Below are 21,260 nucleotides of genomic sequence, written 5' to 3' on the forward strand. Positions count from 1 at the left end.
AGAGTATGGGGCCACGGAGGTTAGATGGGCAGCAGGGCATGGCATGGGTTGGTATGGATGGGGCATGGGTCGGGAGGCATGGAGGATATGAGACCGGAGGATTGTTTTTTGTTTTATTGGTTTCTTTTTGAACAGCTGAGCCAAAGTCTCAGAGCACCAAGGTGGGCCTTTCTCGCAGTCTGCCTCCAAACCCAGCAGCCTCTGGGTCTGTCTCTACACTTTTCCAGGGAACTAGACCCGATCCCTGTTAACACCCATGTCCCATCACGGCTGGGTACGAAAATCCAACTGCATAGGACACTTCCTCCTGAATCAGATTTGCAGAGCCGGGAACGTTCCGCACTCTGAGCTCGACTTGATAGTGAAAATTCAGACCGCTATCTCCTATCCCACGCACTTCCATTTCTGATCATTGTTTCTTGTGTGGACCAAGAATTTACATTGACCAAAATTGACAGGGATTACAGACGTATAATACTCTTGATATTTATGTAACAAGCACCCGAATATGTATCTCAGGGTGGCACTGCCGGGTTGCAACTGCCAGGGGAATTCCTTCTTCCTCCCGGGGTGGGGGGGGGGGGGCGCGTTATCCTTAACTTTGTGCCCTCGGTGGGCCTCCCTCGGCTGCTTCAGGGTTTTCAGTACCAGTTGTAAACCTCACCGACATGACGCTACGTTGGCAAAGGGGGAATTTTTAATGTGGGGAGAAATATGGCCGGCAAGCCCTTTAAGTCGAAGTATATTTATTGAAATAGATTGTCAGGTTCCTGCACTAGCATGGGGGCGGGGAAAATCACAGAACGAGATATTGCTGCCAAGTGTTTGGTTTAACTTGTCTCACGAGATGTTACGACATCGTTGCTATTTTCGCCACCCACCACCATACACCGGGCCTGGGCGCAAGTGGCAGAGGCCCTGAGCATGTGGGCCCCACTACCAGGACTGGACAGCAGTGCCAGAAGACGTTACACAACCTCCTCAGGGCGGCCAGGGTGAGTAGGCAGCACCATGCACCAGCCCTCATCCCCCCCACCCCCCCACCCCCCCCCCCCACCCCCACCACACACACACACACACAAACACACACAGAGTGACTGAACCCCACTCGCCGGCAGTCTGCTTGAACCCCACCCTGCACTACATGCCAGCATCCATACTATCCACCATTGCTGGATGCCCTGGCGACAGAGGCCACCAACTGCCCACCTCCTGTGCTGCACGCATCCAACTGCCCAATACTGTGCACTTTCTGTCTCACCACCCCCCAGGCGAAGGCGCCACATAACCACAGAGAGTGAGAGAGAAGGCCGGTGGGGGACCGCAGAACCTGCGGCTCCTCACTGTCGAGGAGCAGTGGGCACTGGACTTGGTTACTGAGCCCAGAGAGAGGGAAGTCGCCAAGGCAGAGGTCGGCATCGAGCAACCAAGTGAGCCCCTGCTGTGTTGCGGTGTCCCAATGCCACGCGTGGCATGGCCCCCATACCACACCACCTGCCCACCACCCGTATACCACCACCACACCAACCCCTCAACACCCCTTCACTACCACCATACCACCCACTCACCACCCACCCACCACCGACACACCACCCCCTCACCGCCCCACCTCCCCCACAATACCCACCAACACAACCCGCAATCCAATCATGCGCCATGTCTTGTGCTTTGCAGTTTCACCTGGTGGAGTGACAGGCCCTCCTGGTGTCCCCCAACCTCAACCCCAAGCCCCCATACGCCAGTCCGGGGGCTTCCCACACCGGCCTCCCCGAACAGGCGGCGGAATGTGGCCACTAGCGGCTTTTCACAGTAACTTCATTGAAGCCTACTTGTGACAATGAGCAATTATTATTATTATTATACCATTTGCCTTCTTCACCACCTGCTGCACCTACATGCTTAAAGAGATTTTTTTGAAAAAAACAAAACAATGATTTTATTGGTCCACGGAGGTTTAAACCCCAAGCAGCTCTCAGAGCTGCGACTGCTGCTGCTCAAGCCCGAAAACATATATCATTGCAGACAAGAAAGCTGTTGTGATTAGCTTTAGCACCCTGTAACTGGAGTAAGTAACTAACTAACCTTTCTCAGACTATTCACTATTCCTTCTTTAATTGCAATAAATGGTTAAGTTATAAGGGATAATGATGAAGCAGGGCCTCTTATTCATGGTGATTGACCAAGTCAGATTTTTGAGATGTCCTTTGCTAGTGTTCAGTTGGTTTGCATTCACAGTATTGTCCCTGTTGAGTTAAGACCCTTTGCAGCGGTTTGTTTTGATGTGAAGATCATTGATCAGCGATCTTTTCTTCTGTACATTTATGACTGAATCTTCATTCCGAAGCAGAGTCACATTGGACTCAAATGTTGGCGGGATTTTCTGGCCCTTCCCACTGGCGGAATCTTCCATTCCCGCAGAGGTCGACCCCCTGCAGCACAGCGGGCAAGCCATGAAAAAGTCTGCAGATTTTGACGCAGCTGAAAAGCCCGCCAGTGGCCAAATGCTCACCATATCCGCAGTGGGAAAACCAACCATGGCCGGAGGGGGGATTCCCCGCCCTTCACTCTGTTTCTCTCATTATAACCGCTGTTAGATCTGGTGCGTTTATCCAGTAGTTTTTGCTTTTATTACTGAATTTGGTTTTGTGTTCTCATTCATAGAATCATAGAATTAACAGTGCAGAAGGAGGCCATTCGGCACATCGAGCCTGCACCGGTCGTTGGAAAGAGCACCCTACTCAAGCCAACCTATCTCTGTAACCCAGTAACCCCACTTAACCTTTTTTTTTGGACATTAAAGGCAATTTAGCATGGCCAATCCACCTAACACGTAATCCCACTTGCGGCTGACAAAAAGTGCTTAAGATTTCTATTATTTCACTGTTTCTCAAATAAAGCCTGAATGAATTAGTTACTACAATGCAAGTTAATTTACCTATCCATCGCAAATGGCAAGTACAACTCATTATGCTGCAGATAACCTCAGCCATGTAAATGACGTTGATGGAGGATTGAACTGAAGGTTTGTAAAACAGGTGTATACAGTGAAGTGACTGGTGACATCATTGCAACATTGATATTTTAAAAGTTGAAGCAACAACAAAATTGCAGGAATAATTAAAAGCAGCCCACCGATCTCCATGGAGCCAGTCTGGCCGGCTCTAATAGGCCCCATCCTGCCAGGCGTGATCCATGCTCCCCAGAATTTATATTGTCATAAAAGCTGAAGTGGGCAGCACAATGGCACAGTGGTTGGCGCTACTGTTTCACAGTGCCAAGGAACCAGGTTTAATTCTGGTCTTGGGTGACCGTCTGCATGGACTTTTCACGTTGCATCGGAGGAGTGCTGTTTCAGGGGGTTGGTGCAATTCCGATGAGCTGAACAGCCTCCTTCTGCACTTTAGGGATTCTATGCTTCTAAGATCATGCCCAAAAACTGGCAGTGCATCTGGAGAGATGGAGGCCGGCTTTCAGTCAGAGCCTGACACCCTTACAAATTAGGGAATAATTCTCCCCAGTATCACTGAAATTCGTACCCATTCCATTTCCGATAATGTGAATCATATTTTTGAAAATTAAATCTAAAAGATGCCGACACATTATAAGTTGCAACAGTTGCTCAGAGGCTGAACCTGAATTGTAACACATGGAAAAAAAATCATAAAGGGATCAGAATAATTAAAATTCATATTTTTAAGGGCGCCAAGGGCACGGGTTCGATCCCGGCTCCGGGTCACTGTTCCTGTGGAGTTTGCACATTCTCCCCGTGACTGCGTGGGTCTCACCCCCACAACCCAAAAAGATGTGCGGGGTAGGTGGATTGGCCACGCTAAATTGTCTCTTAATTGGAAGAATTGTGCACTCTAAATTTGTAATTTAAAAAAAATTTGTATTTATGAACAACTGTCCTCGGGGGAAAAAAACAGATTGTTCCGACAAACCCTTGATAGAATAGAACAAAAATTTAGTGCTTTTGACAGCACTCTCCCATAATAGAAAGTTATCAAATGTGGAGTGCAACAGCAATAAATGTAGAGACTTCACGTGTTCTTGACAATCAGAGACCATCACGTTCCTAATAACAGCCAGGGCAGTTATTCTGTGCACAACAGCTATTTAATTAAACAATAAACTTAGAAATCCCCAAGTTTATGAGGCATTAAATGGCTCCCACATGCAAAATAAATAAGCAAAAGTCAAATCACGGGACACCTATACTGCAGAATTCAAATAACTTTTTGTTTCATTGTCGCGGCACCGATTGTTGGAGATTTTAATGAGGAAACAGTTCAGAATGGCAGGTGAAAACTGAAGAAAATGAAGGTAGACGTGGCTCGTTACTGATCGGGTAAAATACAAAAGGACTGCGCAGAGCTCCGTTGCTCAATTAAGTGGTTCCCGGCCTTCGGGTCCTGAGGATTTTTCAAATCACAAATACTTAAACACTCGAACGAATTAAAGAACTGATTCAATGGTCTTTTCAATGGTTCAGTGGTTCAGTTTTAAAGGGTTTGACCATTTGAAACAAGGGGTATTTACTTAAACTCTGCAGAATCGCCTTTCACACCATTAAACTTAGATAACGTTCATCCTTAATTTTAACTTCCAAGTTTCTTAATTCTGTCCTCGTAATCAATTGGTTTAAAACTTGAAATCATCCTCGCTGCATTTCTCCAAATAGTTTCCGCTGCCTCAGCGTCTTTTCTTATCCAGGTGACCATGGTCCTGACATTCCGAAGCGTTCTCTAGTTTCCCACTCGTACTCCAGCTGGACACATTTTAGAATCATAGAATCAGTACAGTGCAGAAGGAGACTATTCGATCCATCGTGTCTGCACCGACCCTTCGAAAGAGCACTCTATCCATTTCCATTCCTCCGTCCACCCCACCCTCTCCCCATAACGTGCACATCCCTGGACACCTGGTGGACACGGGGAGGATGTGCAGACTCCTCACAGACAGTGACCCAAGCTGGGAATTGAATCTGGGAACCTGGCGCTGTGAGGGGGCATCTCATTCGGTGCGCGACCAGTGTGCGTCGGGGGGTTCCACCCCCAACATGCCAATCCTCGCCCCTTCCTTCCTCACCACCCGCCCTTCAAAAACAAGCCCCCCGACCCCCCTCCCTGAGCTCTCAGGTCCTTCCCCGCCCTAAACGTCTGGGAATTACCTAGCTCCGGCTTCCATCTTCTCCGTGCTGGGGTGCCGGTTTCGCTCAGTGGTTTAGACAGCTGGTTTGTGATGCAGAACAAGGCAAGAATCGCGGGTTCATTTCCCGTGCTGGCTGAGGTTATTCACGAATCACCGCCTGATCAACCTTGCCCCTCGCCTGAAGTTCGGTGATCCTCAGGTTAAACCACCACGTCAGCTCTCCGCCTCAAAGGGGAAAGCAGCCTGTGGTCATCTGGGACAATGGCGACTTTACCTTACCTTACCTTATTCCCTCAGCCCTGGCACCGCCCACAACTGAGGTCTGGTGCTGCTTGGACTGCCCAAACTGCCAGTCAATCAGATTGGCCAACATCTCTTGAGGGGTTTCCCACAGAACACCACCAGTCCCATTTCTGCCTTGTTAAACCCACCCTGAGAGCGTTATGGCTGTAATGCAGGCTTCCATCCGCTGTGTGGACTGCCAGCTGACTTCCCTTCTGGGGAGGGGGAGGGGCGCAAGCAGTTTGACCCCTGCACCCCACCCCCAGCCCCCAACCCCCCGCCCCACTGTAAAATGCAGTCCATTTATTTATTTGTTTATAGATTCATAATTTCACTGAGAGATTCAGGTGCGACAAGTCGAAGAAAAGTAGATGGCACCTCACTCTGTATTTGTTGTGTTACGTGGGAGTATTTGATATTCACACAGGGTACTGTGTCTGAATTGAGAAAATGTTCCATTTCTAGTATCATTATCCCTCACATTAATGGCATAGTAATACTGTCTACTTAAGGACAGCAATAGCACTACAATCACCATCTGAAGCATCAATCCATCGTGGAATCAGTTTATTTGACCAAAATAGCTTTCCGCGCTTCATCAGGCTTTATCTTCGATTGTTTCGGGCTCCTCGAGAACACTTCAGTGATCACAATTTGTCCGTGATGCCTCTCAGTTCTAATCACGTTGAAATTACTGATTGTAGCGTCACGTTTCGCTGCACCACCTTCTGCCTCCTTACTTGGCCACTTTGTACCTGCTCCTGCCCTCACAATTACCACCGCCACGCCTTGCAAGTTCCTTTCGCTCAATGTACAAATTATATTTGGCTGCATGCCGAACACCTCATCACATCCCTTCGACAAGTCGCACTCTCAATACACCGCCATGTCAGATCAGGCAATTCCAGTGTCGGCCTGAAGCAAAATGTTGCAAATATCGTTTGGGGAAATAAAAGTGGGCGGCGGATCAGGATCGAACGTCAGGTGGTATTTAGTAAACAAAAAAATGGCCTCAAGGGAAACCGTAGAAAGGAGGGATTGAAAATGGCTACGCCCATTAAAAACTGTGCCAGGAATGTAAACATCATCTTAGAAATCATACTTTTCAAACAGAGAAGAAGAAACTTAGCAAACTCTTCTGTAGAATTGCATCATTTTCTACTTAGATGCCTAAAGGTCTGCTTCTCATGAGAAATATAATATCATATGATGATATTAGAAGTATTCGTTCTGGAGCTGAAGTAACCAAACCAGGACTCACCCTGCAGGCATGCTGAAGGCAGCTGTCTCACTGAGTTCCGGGCCTGTGATCCATTTAGTCTCATCCACTACTGTCCGAGCGTGAGGCAGTCTCCCAACATCCTTTATTGTCATCATGAGGTGACGTGAAGACTTTAGGATTTTCACAGCTTCATCGTGGGGAATATTGAGAAAGCTTCTGCCATTCACCTCTATAATCTGGTCTCCAACCTAATAGAGAGAAACCTCACAGTTACTGTAAACTACAGGCATTAGAAATGTCTACTGTTGAAATTAAGTAGAAAACAGCAATAGGAGCCTGCTTGTTCCGAATAGGATTACACTTTAAATTCATTGCCTGCAGCTTGTTTTTGCTGCAATCTTTTGTGGGATACTGAGTTGAGGAACCCAAAATGGTACTGTTGTACAGAATTTAGTTATTTTTGCAATCTGCACCATTAAATGCCAAGACATAGGCTGTGCCTACAGATGTCATCCACAATGATCCCAGCTGTGTTGGCGAAGAAAACCACCTTATGGATATCATGCCTTTTCCCATGGGAAGAATGTTAAAATTACCAGGTAAAATAACAAGGGCCTGGTCTTATTCACCTCCCTGAAGAGTCAATTAGGCCTTCATTAGTTTGAGAACTGGGTATGACTACCACAAAAAAGGGTGGGAAACATGGTAAACTCTATGAAGAAAATTAAATAGTTTTGGGAATTACAATCACTTTTTGTTTCTCTGTGGAAACAATTTTTAGATTCAGTTATACTTAAAGTGTGTGAGTTCAAACAGAAGGCAGCCATTCAGCCAATCGTGTCTGCACCACTTCCCCACCCTATCCCCATTACATAACCTGCACATCCCTGGACACCAAGGGGCAATTGAGCATGGCTAATCCAGCCAACCTGCACATCTTTGAGCTGTGGGAATAAACCGGAGCACCCAGAGGAATCCCAAGCAGACGCGGAGAGAAAGTGAAAACTCGACACAGACAGTCACCCAAGGTTGGATTTGAACCCAGGAGCCTGGCGCTGTGGGGCTGCAGTGTTAACCACTGTGCCACCCTTGTGAACAGAGATAGGGTTAAAGGCAGAAATAAACTGGCAATCAGGTTTTTAAACACCAAGTACTGAGACTCAGAAAGGTGCGTTGCAAAAGGGCAGTCACAAGCTATTTGTTTAAATAAAATTTGATATGGGATACCATGACATTGCAGTGACAAGTTACATTGATTCAATTACAGGTGCATAATCATAAATTGCTCTGCATAATTACTTGTCATTTCAAAAATAAAGCAGCGTATTAATTTGTCCTCACCACATCTCACTAAAACGTGGACATTCTGTCTACTTAAAGATTGGGGAAGAAATGTGTGGAGGCATGTGTGAAAGGCAGGACATCAGCTGCATATCAAAGGGGATATATTGAAACATCACCGAGTTTAGGTTAATGTATAAATAGATGTGGAGTAATCAGCCTTGGTTCAGTGGGAGCATTCACACCTCAGGGTCAGAAAATTCAAGTTTCCACTCCAGGGATCTGAACGTATCATCCAAGTTGACACTTCAGTTCAGTAACTGAGTGAGTGCTAAACTGTCAGCGGGCTGTCCTCCAGATGAGACTTTACATCTACCCACTCAGCTGAACATAAAAGATCCAATGACACTATTTCAAAGAACAGGAGGTTGTCAGCAATATGGATGAATGGTAGAATGAATGAATCCTGACCAATACATAACCTTCAACCAATGTCACAGAAACAAATTAGCTGGTAATTGATCTCATTGCTGTTTGTTGGTCCTTGCTGTGCACAAATTAGTTGGTGCATTTCCTACATTGCAACAGTGACTCTGCCTCAAAAGTACTTGATTGGCTAGAAAGTGCATCGGCACATCAGTAAGTCATTCTATATAATGGTGCTACATAGAACCCCTAACGTGCAGAAGGAGGCCATTTGTCTCAATGAGTCTGTATCGACCCTCCGGAAGAGCACTCTGTACAGGTCCACTCCACTGTCCACCCCGCCCTATCCCCATAACGTAACCTGCACAGCCCTGGACACTAAGGCATAATGGCCAACCTGCCTAACCCCCACATTTTTGTTCTTTGTTTCGTTGTTCCGACACGATGCTGAACTCTTCCGCCACCTTCGTCTCTGTGCTCACTTCTCCAGGCATGAGTCCTCTCACATTCAACAGATCCTTTCCCCCACCTCTAGTATTCTCCCTCCACCTTGACCCCTCCCTCCAGCCGCTTACCTGCTCTTGATCTTTTTATTCAGGAGTGTCAGTGTGACATCGACCGTCTGAATTTCTCTGCTCCTCTCACCCACTCTAATCTGTCACCTCATGAACTGGCTGTCTTCCACTCTCTCAGGTCCAACCCTGACTTTGTCATCAAACCCACCAACAATGGTGAGGTGTTCTTGTCTGGTGAGCTGATCTCTACCTCACAGAGGCTGAACGCCAATTCTCAGGCACTTCCTCCTACCTCACTGTGGGCCATGAACCCACCACCGAACATCAAGCCATTATTTCCAGGACTTTCACCAACTTTATCTCCTGTGGAGATCTTCCCTTCATAGTTTCCAACCTCATTGTTAGCCCACTTCTACCTCCTCCCCAAAATCCACAAACAGGACTGTCCCGGTTGGCCCATCTTGTCACCCTATTCCTGCCCTATCAAGCTAATTTCTTCCTATCTTCACTCCATAATCTCTCGTCCAGTCCCTTCCCACCTATATTTGTGATTCCCCCGATGCCCTACATCAAATGAACAACTTCCAGCTCGCCGACCCGAGCCGCCTCCTCTTTACCATGGATGTCCAGTCCCTCTATACCTCCATTCCCCACCAGGATGGTGTGAGGGTTCTCCACTTCTCACTCGAACAGAGGCCTGAACAATACCCATGCACCAGAGGACAAGTTCAGCCAGACGGAGGAGAGTAGTCTGCATGCTGGGGCACATGTGCACGCAGGGGCAAATGTGGATGCGGGCACGCATGTGCATCCGGGGCATGCATACACTGAGGGTGTGTGTGCATGCGGGGCATGTGTGCATGTGAAGGCGTATGTGTGTGCACTTGAGGGTGTGCTTGCTTGTGAGGACATGTGTAAATGGAGGGGCTTGTATGCAGGGGCCAGAGGATGGTGAGGGGGATTCATGTAACCTGAAGACGAATGAAATAATCCATTAGAATCCATAGACTTTTCCAAGACTTCCTATTCATTCTAACAGCAGAAGGAAATTTGCAGCCACCTCCTATGATTGCAAACCTCTCACTCATATGGGTATATGGATCAGCATGCCACAGGATTGTGGGAGGAAACCGGAGCACCCGGTGGACACGGGGAGGATGTGCAGACTCCTCACAGACAGTGACCCAAGCTGGGAATTGAATCTGGGAACCTGGCGCTGTGAAGCAACAGTGCTTACCACTAAACTAGGAAGTACAATTAAGAAACATCCATATAGATTTAATCCACTCAAGTTGGCATAGGTTCAAAAGGAGATTGAAAGCATACTTAAGAATGATATCATTGAAGTGAGTTGCCGTGATTGGAGCTCACTTATTTTGATGGTACCAAAACCAGATGGGATACAACGATAGTGTGTGGGCTATAGAATAAATCAATGCAGGTACGAAGTCAGATTTGTGTCCTATTCCTAGTTTGGAAGACTATATTGAAAAGGTTGGACAAACAAATTTTATTACCAAACTTGACTTGTTTAACGGATACCCGCAAGTACCTGTATGAGAAAGGGCTATAGAAGTTTCAGCTTTTGTAATCCTAAATGGTCTGTATCAGTTTAAAGTTTTGCTGTTTGGAATGATGAATGCCCCAGCAATATTTCAAGACTGACCAACAAGGTAATTTTTGGACACAAGAATTGTGCAATCTACATAGACGATCAGTCAAATGTGGAATGAGCATTTGAATAATAGTTGAAATGATCAACTACAGGAGGCTGGCTTGGTGGTAAACTTGGCTAAAAGTGAATTTACAAAACCCCAAGTCACATTCTTGGGCCAGACAGTTGGACGTGGTCAGGTGGCCCCATGGGGAGTCCCCAATATATTCAAGAAGAAGGGAAGTTCTGAGGTTGCTGGGCATGAATGGTTTCTACTGAAGCGTGGCATGGTGGTGCAATGGTTAGCACTGCTGCCTCACAGCACCGAGGTCCCAGGTTCGATCCAGGCCTTGGGTCACTGTCCGCGTGGAGTTTGCACATTGTCCCCGTGTCTATGTGTCTCAGCCCCAGACGATGTGCAGGGTAGGTGGATTGACCATGCTAAACTGCCCCTTAATTGGAATTTTTAAAAAAATGAATGGTTTCTACAGGAAATTCGTGCCAAGTTTTAGCAAGTTTTATTTTTCCTGGCAACTAAATATTCATCAAAAGCAGTTTTCAACCATCCAGAAGGAGACATTGAGTTTTGTAATGGCGTTGCAACATTTATAATGCTAATAACTCATCAGACACAACTGTGTATACAGACCAGAATGCATTTCTGGAGACTTTTAAAAATTGAAATGCAATTCTGTTTAGATGGGTTTTATTGCTACAACCATTTAACTTGAAAATTATATATGATATCATGGCTTTGAGGTGTGAGAAAGATGGAAGGTTCAAAATTGGAACGGAAAGACTGAAATGGATTATACTAATGTTTACATTTTCATGCCTAAATATCTTACAGAGAACGAGTAGCATTGAGTAATGAGTCGTGTTTAAAGTCGAAAAGGCTTTGGAAAAATGAAGCCATTTGCTGGTTCATTTTTTTAAGGGGGAGGTGTGATGAATGTTTTATGAAAAATTTTATATAAATTGTATGTATATATATATATATATCTGTTGCAGTAATGCTCATAAAAGTATGTATATTTGTTGAAGTAATATTATTCAAGAACTTTGATTAAAGTATCCAGAGTCTGGCTGCTAAAGCTGCAATTAAGAGGCTGTAAGAAGTTAGGCTTTGATTAGTTTTAACCATTTACTTGTTCACAAAGGGATGCCTAATGGAACTTTGTTACGATTGTTGGAGATTCCCTGGAGAGTAGATAATTTGAGACATTATGTTTAATCCGAGCTAAGCAGATCATGGAACATAATGGGGTGCAGATGATGTAATGAATGGGAGGAGCCAGGTCTGTAGCAAGATGTTTTGGCACTTGGATTTTTTTTATCTGAAAGGGTGTCTCCAATAATCTTTCCAAGAAAGGTCTATACAAAAGTACATCACATATCCCTGTGCTGGCTAACTTTATTTATAAGTGGCTTTTGATCTGGATAAATCACCTGATCCTTAGGATTGGGTTAGCTGATGGTCTCACGAGTGAGTCTGTTACTCTAAGAGGGGCTGAGTACCAGGGAGGGTTCCAGCTTCCACCGGTACATGTGTCCTTTGTGTGGGGTTATCCCTATTAATCCCATGCTTTCTCTGCTGTGGAGCTATGCATCTTGTGAGTGCAATGAGGAGTCCAAACAGCTGGTGGTCCAGCAATTGAGGATGGCCAAGAAGATGAGTCGCTGACGATTGAAAATGTTAACTCCGCTTCTCCGAGTATGTCAGCACTTTCTGTTTTAATTACGCAGATGGTTCTGCTTGTGTGTGTGTGTGTGTGATTGAAGGAGCTGTTCTGCGATATCCTTTTGGTGTCCATTAAACTGTCCTTGAAGCTTAATCTGTTGTTTATTTCTAGGAAAGGTGCAAACCTGGGTGGCATGGTGTGCAGTGGTTAGCACTGCTGCCTCACGGCACCAATGATCTAGGTTTGATCCTGGCCCCAGGTTACTGTCCGTGTGGAGTTTGCATATTCTCCCCATGTCTGCAGAGGTCTCACCCCCACAACCCAAAGATGCGCAGGAATGTCCGCGCTATAAACTGTCCCTTAATTGGATAAAAAAAGGAATGGTACGAACCCAACAATGACCACAAACGCCTTTGTACTCTTTGGGTAAGCAATGGTGCAGTGGTATTGTCACTGGGCTAGTAATCCAGAGACATAGAATACGATCTGGGGGCCTGGGTTCAAACCCTGCCATGGCGGGTGGTGAAAATTGAACTAAAATCATGACACAATTGACATTAAAACACACCTGGTTCACAAATGCCCTTTAGAGAAGAAAATGTGCCTTATCTGGTCTGGTATGACTCCAGAACCACAGCAAACTCATTGACTCCCAAAAACCCTCTGAAATGGAGGGAAGTTAAGGACGGGGGCAGTGAATGTTGGCCCCCAGACAGATATGTTCATGTACTGAAATCCTAAAACAAATGTCTTCACATTGGAAAAGAAAACATGTTTTCATTCATTTTAGTTTCCAGGCACAGATTTGAGCATAAATTACCAACCTCTTGCATTCGAAAAGTGTATGTTTCTATCAGAAGCACCTCTTAAAGACTGAAGTTTTACAAAACAAATGCTACAGCCACCCACGAAGAGCAAACAGTAAAAACTGAAAAACAAGAACACTGGTCTGAACTGATTTGTCATTCTGAGCAACACCGCAGAACGGGCAGAATTTTCCGCCCCAAAATGGCAAAGTATCAGGTTCTGACTGAAAAACAGCGTATGAAAAACAGGCAGGTTTTCTGTCGCGGTCTTCCCACACTTTGCAACTTTTTAAAAGGAGGGCGTGTTTGTGCCATTATTGTGAGAGGTGGGGTCTAAAGTGGCAAGTCCGGCTCCACAGAGTATCAGGCCACTCCAATGTCAAAATTAAGTTAAAGACCCCCCCACTCTCCCACCACAGATTTGGGACTCCACCTCCCTCCCCATGTCCCCATCAATGATCTCTGGCATCAATCCCACTCCCCCGCACTCACAAGGATCGCTGGCATCAAACCCCCAGCTCCAAGGATCACTGGCATTAACCCCCCCTGTCCCTCGGATCGCTGGCATTGGGGCCCGCTCAATGAGTCTCCCTATAGGCCCGTCCTGTGGTAGTACCAATCTGGCACTGCCATGGTGCCAATACCTGACCAACCGGTGGCTCCTCTGGCCTCTGAGCCACCGGTGCGGTCATCCCGTCTGGAGGCTCGCAGTGATTCCCGTTGGAAATCTGACATTTCCGGAAGATTTTGAATATTTAAATATAATAAAAAGTGTGGTAATCAGGTTCACGCCCTCGCTGGACGTGAACCTGATTACGTCGCTAGCAGGGAGTGAGGATATCAATCGGAGATCTTTCCGCTGCAAATCCCGTTATGGCCCTCTCACGAGTGTTTCCAGCCATAACGGGATTTGCATCGGGCATAATGGGACTGGAAAACTGCCCCCAACATTTTTACTTTGTTACCAAGGTACAAAAAAAGTTATTATTTAGTTGAGTATTGCTGAAGGAAGACATTTTGTTGAAGTTTTCATCTTGGATTCATCAGACAATCACAATAATACCAATGTCAGGGGAAACAACAAATTTATATTGTTTGAGAAGAGAGTACTGATTGGTTGGCAAATGGTCCTTGATTGGTAGAGGTGTTACCATGGAAAATGCACCAGTTAATGGTGACTGACAATTGACTATCAAGCATTGTTTGAAAACATAAACCAGGCAGCTCCACTCTGATTGGCCAAGGCATTGCCCTAAGGAATGAACCAGCGAATGGCTATCACTCATTTTGTTCAGCTAAAACAGGCGCAATGCGTGTACACGATCTTTCTGTCTGCAAAAAACAGGGCCCTGTGTATTAAGGTGTGTGGCTTCCAGCACATGCAAATGTGCCACGCTGCGAGCCTGATTGACAATCATAAATTGCTTGTCAGCGTAATATTTAGCACACTGGAGATTATTTAGCAAACATTGTCCAATCGCGCAATCATATCTAATGCTGGACACTGCGTTTTGAATTTTGTAAGGACGGACTGGTTGGGTGCGGACTCTAACTTGCTTGTTGCAAATAGTGGCTGGGGAATGCTGTTTGATAAGGTCCGCCTGTCTTTAGGACGCATGGCCTACAGACTTAGCACTACAATGGGGCTGAAAGTCATACAGAGCATTACTCATTTGTGGGATAGGCAGAAGGTCTTTTTGGTTTCATGGCAACATGTATCTATCTTTTTATGCAGGTTCAATAATAACTGCTTACACGGTATTGAATATATATCTGATGGGGCTAAATATACCGGGCTATGGATAAAAGACAGAGGAGCTGAGGGACTAATTGGATTTTTCTTTCAAAGAGCTGGCGAGAGACCAAGTGAGCTGCCTCAGTGGTGTAACATTCTGTGAATCTATGATTTAGCATATGGTTTAAGTGCATATATTTTAAAAGATATAAACTCAGGCTGGTAGTGGTGCAGTCCACTGATTGTCAATGTTCCGCGATGGAATTTACTCCTGTGATTCTAATCTTGACCAGCTGGCAGAGGGTGGAATTAGGGCACTTCACCATAGGGAGGGGTGGGGGGGGGGGTGCATGGCAGTTCTTGGCAGCTGTTGCAGGAGGGGCACTGGCACAGCTTTAGGCTTGGAATATCTCTAGGGAGATGAAATCTGGTGCAGGGAGGGGCCAATAATCATGGGTAAAAATAATGCAAAGTGGAACTTGAACAGGACACAACCCCCACAAAAAAATGAAATCAAAGCTTGCTTCTCAATCTCATCAATTCAGCAGCTTCTTGCTCAGAACTCCAGCTGATGTGAGATCAATTTTTCAATGCTGGCATGTGGTATGTCCACACTTTACTGCTCATTATTGACAAGCAAATAAATACAGACGTGCTGAAGGCCGTTGACACAATAAAATCCAGGTTAGCTCTCCTCAAAGTTTCTCGGCATGAGCTGGTCAGCTGCATCAATGTAAAGATACGCCACTTTCACATCTAACCATGAGAAACACGACAGCATTCATTAAGCTACAGTGCAACCTCGTGAACAATATCTGAGACATTTGACATAATCACACGAATACTGGCGCTTTCACCATCTGCATTTCTTGCAGTTCTCCATCTGGACGGTAGAATGATATATTGTTTGTTCAGTACACAGACTGTGCAAGTGTAGTAGTGGCATCCTGGATACATAGGTATAATTGTCGACACAAGAAAGTGCCAAACCCTTCTCAAATGATATAACACATTCCGAGCATCTGACATCATCCAAAAGCCTTATTTACAGACAAACTGAGCACAAACATTTGCATCTATGCAGTTGGCCTTGACAGGGTTGGTGGCGGTGGTGGTGGGGCAGGGGGTGGGGGGTGGAGGAAGATGTTTGGTTTGGGGGCAGGTTGGTGCCTAAATTTCAATTAGTTCTGTTTTTCTCTCCTTGAAAGGGCTTCCACAAAAATGTGTCTGACAAATTTGTGTTCTTGTTTCTTGAGAGGGAAGAGCCATGCATTAGTTTTGTCGAAATAATAACTGAGCTAAGTGCCATAGTACATGTTTAGCACAACTGAGTGAAATAGTTTGTCCAGTCTGCAAATGCAGTAACCATGGTAACTACTAGAACACTGCTACACACATGGTATACTTGTGTGCTCGCAACCGGAGCAAGCAGGAGCTTTTTCGTGGACAGTTAAGATTGCCCAATGCATATTTGCATTCTGCTGATAAAAGATGGCAGTTTGGATCACCTTAGGCAGAAAACAATCCCGTTGAAAAAGGGAGAGAGTGCAATGACAAAAAATAACCAACAGGGTGTTCTTTGCACGTGCACAAGAAACCAATCACTAGGGGTGGTGAGATAAAATTGGGGCCTAGCTGGCGCTAAACTGCAAGACGTGTGTTAACACAGCACAGTTTGCAACACACTTCAAAACAAGGCCTGCGGTACCACTTATGGGGCAGTCTAACCCTTTGACACATTCTCCAGGATGAGGTCTTCTTGTCTTGTTCTTCACACTGGGCAACTGAATTGAAAACAGTATCAACAAAAAAGCCCAGGCAACCCATTGTGCAAACTTAATACTGAATCATTTATAACATCGGGAATGAAGTAGAATTCCCACCAGCTCTCTGCTGACATTAAAAGTTAGTCTGCAGAGAACAAAGCCTGAGCACACGTTTGAGAACAGATGTTGCTGCTTTGTGGTTGACCCCAGTGTGAAATGCAGCATAACTCCGCTTTGTCGACCATGCTGGGTAATGCCTTTCCCCTTGAAACAGGGATCTATGTGGTATTATGGCAGAATTATGGACATAAGAGCATCGATTCCCCATTAAATGCGCAGTTAAATTTGTGCTTCTGGAAAGCAGAGGCGCTTTATCCAGATAAGCATCTGCCTCCAACATCAATGTAACTTAGCAACAACCGAATGTTTTCCCTCAGGCAAGTTCTCAGTGTGCTCTGGTGGTCATTACGATTTCTTTGCTGCAATCTGATCCATCCCTCGCTCTCCGACAACCTGTGCAGCAGAAAATTGAAACCTGCTTGTTCGAATCGGTTTGGGAACTGCCTCAACTGTAGCTCGGTTTGCCCTTGCTTGGGTGCGTTACTGTGGAAGTTGCATTTCGAGCACTCCCCGTAGAAGTCATCAGCAAATCACCAATACTGCGCTATAAATAATATAAAAGATTATCTGCTCAGTCCCAGGCGGCCGACAGTACCACGATAGTATAAAATGTCTGTTCAACCTGATACTGGCTTTGCTGTCATTTTAATCAAGTCTAAAATGGAGCTGATTGAAAACTTAGATTCAAGCCATTAATCAAATGGTTAACAGTAGTGTGATTTTATTTTGTGTTGTGTCAGACTCATAAAGTGAAGAAAAAAACACACCATTACATTGGTTTTACAATGCCAATAAATAGCATAAATGGATTCTACCAGGAGAACTAATCCCAAAAGTGTGACGGATGGGGACTGTAAATAAAACAATGATGAGCGCCTGTTTTATTGGGAGTGTTTATTCACAGGCAAATTCAAATAAAGCAGGCTGGTTCAGAATCTCTTTAAAGTGGTACTATCATCAAAAGCCTTTGGAGAGCCTTGTTTTCGCTCAAGAGATCGAATATTAAAAGGAATCCTGAGGATTATATGCATACTGGGAACGCTCAGCAGTTGTGGCAGCGTCTGCTTGATAACTCGCTTTCTCTCTCCACAGATGCTGGCAAGCCTGCTGAGTATTTCCAGCATTTTCTGTTTTTATTTCAGATTTAGATTTTGGATCATTATCCACGTTCATGCTGCCAGTGGAGAAGCTTCCCTAGAGGCAGCACCATGTTGGAGAGTTGTGTGCAATTATGCCGACAATTCCCTGATATTTACTATTGATGGACCAGTCTCCCCATTGGCAAGAGGCATTTGAACAATTATCATATGCCATATTTCCCCATGGAACTTTAGCGTAGTTGATGGTGTGGTGTATTTTGATGCAGTTGACTCAATTCCCTCAGGCTAATAAAGAAGGTCCTCTAATAAAAACAAATACATTCCCTGGTCCATCAAATTGCCAAGAGTAGAATTATATACCACAGCATTAGACTATTCAAAGTCACAAAACCTGACAAGGCTGCTAGAACATTATTATTCCCTGTTAATTGTCCATGTGTGACTCAGTGCCGACCTTGGAATCAGAGAGATGTAGATTCAACGACTATTCTAGGGTGGCACTTGGGTGCAAACTGAGGGAATGCTGCATTGTCAGAGACATTTCATTCAGCTGTTAAAGCAGGGTCATATCTGTGCATTCAAGCGAATATAAAAGATTTGAAAGAGCAGTAAGTTCTCCCAGCATGCTGCTCAGTCAATACCATCAAAATCATATGGATTGTCATTTATCACATCTAGTATTGGGAGGGTTTTGCTTTGTGAAATTTGGCTGCCATGTTTACTTATATAATGGCTGCACTTTGAGGAGATTTGGATGTGGGCACCAATTTTTTCCCCTTTTATTCTTTCATGCTATATGGGCATCACTGGCAAGGCCAGAATTTTGTTGCCCACCCCAAATTGTCCTTGACCTGAGTAGCTTGCTGGGCCACTTCAGAGGGCATTTGACAGTCAACTCACATTGCTATGGGCCTGTAGTGACACGTAGGCCAAACCAGTGAGATAGCAAATTTCTCCGAAGGACATTAGTGAACCAGATGGGCTTGTACGACAATCATGGTGACCATCACTGATGACTTTGCTTTTAATTCCAGATTTATTAACCAAATTCATATTCCACCAGATGCCGTGGTGGGATTTGAACCTTTGTCCCCAAAGTTTTAGCCTGGGCCGTTGGATTACTAGCCCAACAATTTTACCACTACTTCACCATCTCCCCATCACATGTATCATTTCCAAATTTGCGGATGACACAAAGCAAGGTGGGAGTGGGAGCTGTGAGGAGGATGCAAAGAAGCTTCAAGGAGATTTTGACAGGCTCAGTGAGTGGACAAGAACATGTCGGATGGAATATAATGTGGAGTAGTGTGAGGTAATCCATTTTTGGTAGTAGGAATGGTGGTGCAGAGTATTTCTTAATTGATGAATGATTGGAAAGTGTTGCTATCCCAATGGACCTGGGTGTCCTTGTTCATAAGCCATTGAAAGCTAAAATACAGGTGCAGCAAGAAATTAGGAAGGGAAATGGTATTTTGGCCTTTTATCACATAAGGATTTGAATACTGGAATCGGGAAACACGGTTGGATGGAGAATGGCACATGAGGCAGAATTTGTGGCGGCACCGGGCACCCAACAGAATGCCATGCTCCAGTGCCTCGACAGCGGCGTCTTACCTCGCACGGGCAGTGAACGCTGTTGGCATATCATTAGCGGGCATGACCCCATATTCTCTAGGGCCTCGAGATGCTCCGCCTCCACCAGGAGGAATTACCGATGGCAAGTTTCACTTGTGGTTTCAAAAGTCGGAAACAGCCGCCATGGCTGCTGAGGGAGAGAGGGGGTCCGAAAGTGTTCAACGTTGCCATAGTGCGCTGACAGTCGGGTCACAGGCCGGGGGGACTTCTGCCAAGGCTGGGAGGGGTGTAGCGGGGGATGGCCAGGAGGTGGGCCGTGGGGTCAGAGTGGATGAGTATGGAACACCATTGCTGCAGTCTGGAAGGCAACCATGCAGCTGCACATGTTGTTGACTGCTTAGTGCCACGGGTCGTATCGGTGTCCCCCAGGCCACTCAGCTTGGTATCCTCTCGCCCCAGCCGACCCATCAACGGGATGGGCGCACTCCACTGCAATCAGTGCCATCTTGTTTGCTGGGATGAGTGTGTGTGGGGGATGGAGTGCTAATATGTGCCTGCAGCTTGTCAGCCTCTCGAGTGCCATTCCCGACCCCAGCAAATCCAACACTGTTTTTCACTGGAATGGCCTGTGTTCCATGTGGCGTCGGTGCTTTCCGGTTCCGGAATTGCTCCAGGACCGGCGCCAATTTTGCTGTTGTAGAGTTCATTGCTGAGGAGAGGGTTCTTCACTCAAAGGTTACTGAATCTTTAGAATTCGCTCTGTGAGAGGGCTATAAAAGATACTGATGGCATCAAGGGATGTGGGGACAGCACAGTAAAATGGCACTGAGGTGGGCAATCAGCCATGATCTAATTAAATGGTGGCGCAGGCCCGAGGAGCTGAATGGCCTACTTCTGGCCCTATCTTCCTGTGTTTAATCAAACTTAGGACTTTGGTGAGGCCACATCTGGAATAGTGTGTGCAGTTTTGGTCTCCACATTTAAGAATGGACATGCATGCATTGGTGGTGGTACAGTGAAGATTCACTAAATTGGTCCCTGGGATGAAGGGACTGTCCTATGAAGAGGGGCTGAGTAAAATTGGGCCTGTAGTCTCTGGTGTCTAGAAGAATGAGAGCTGATTTCATTGAAACATATAAGGTTCTGAAGGGGATGGACAGGATGGACACTGGGAGGCTGCTTCCGTTCGCTGGGGAATGGAAAACACAGGGGCAGAGTCTCAGGTTAAGGGGCCAACCATTTAAGACTGAGATGGAGAGAAATTATTCACTCAAAGTTTGGTGAATCATTGGAAACCTCTACCCCAGTGGGTTGTGGGTAGACAGAATTTTGGTCTCTCAGGGAACCGAGGGATATGAGGAAGCGGGCGGGACAGTACAGTTGAAACGCAAGTTCAGCCACGATGGTACTGAATTTCGGAGCAGGCTCAATGGGCCATGTGGACTCCTCCTGCCCTGTTCCTTGTGTTTTTGTGCATTTATTTTGTTTTTATATCTTCCTACTGCTGTGGTTCCAGGTGCAGGAACTCAACTATGAAATCTTAGCCTTAATGATGGAATACTCACATACAAGAATTTCCTTTAACACCGCACCGACTTTTATTATTACAATTCTGGCCACACACGATAGCCAGGTGACAAAACTGCTACTAAATCAGCTTGCACATGCTGAGGGATACAGTCTTTTAGGAATTTGAAAGGAGATATACATGCATAATACATGCATCCGAACATATGAATAAGGATCAGGAGTAGGCCATTTAGCCCTTGCGCCTGCTCAGTCACTCATTAAGACGCGGCAGATATGATTGTGGCCTCAACTCCACAGTCCTCCGACCCCCTGGTAACCTTTGACTCCCTTGTTAGTCAAGAATCTATCTACCACTGCCTTAAAGGTATTCAATGAACCTGCCTCCACCACTCTCGAGGGAACAGAGCTCCCAACA

The 21,260-nt window shown here is 45.7% G+C and overlaps 1 protein-coding gene across 3 annotated transcripts in view; it reads right to left on the minus strand.

The window, feature by feature from the left end:
* whrna (whirlin a) overlaps positions 1 to 21,260 on the minus strand; it is a 283,777-nt gene that overhangs the window by 125,673 nt on the left and 136,844 nt on the right. For all 3 annotated transcript variants that reach the window (XM_072488313.1, XM_072488312.1, XM_072488311.1), the window contains one exon: positions 6,695 to 6,903. In XM_072488313.1, the coding sequence (XP_072344414.1) occupies positions 6,695 to 6,903 (209 nt within the window). The remainder of the gene's footprint in view (positions 1 to 6,694; positions 6,904 to 21,260) is intronic.

The sequence above is a fragment of the Scyliorhinus torazame genome, chromosome 22 (genome assembly GCF_047496885.1).
Source record: "Scyliorhinus torazame isolate Kashiwa2021f chromosome 22, sScyTor2.1, whole genome shotgun sequence".
Classification (NCBI taxonomy): Eukaryota; Metazoa; Chordata; class Chondrichthyes; order Carcharhiniformes; family Scyliorhinidae; genus Scyliorhinus; species Scyliorhinus torazame.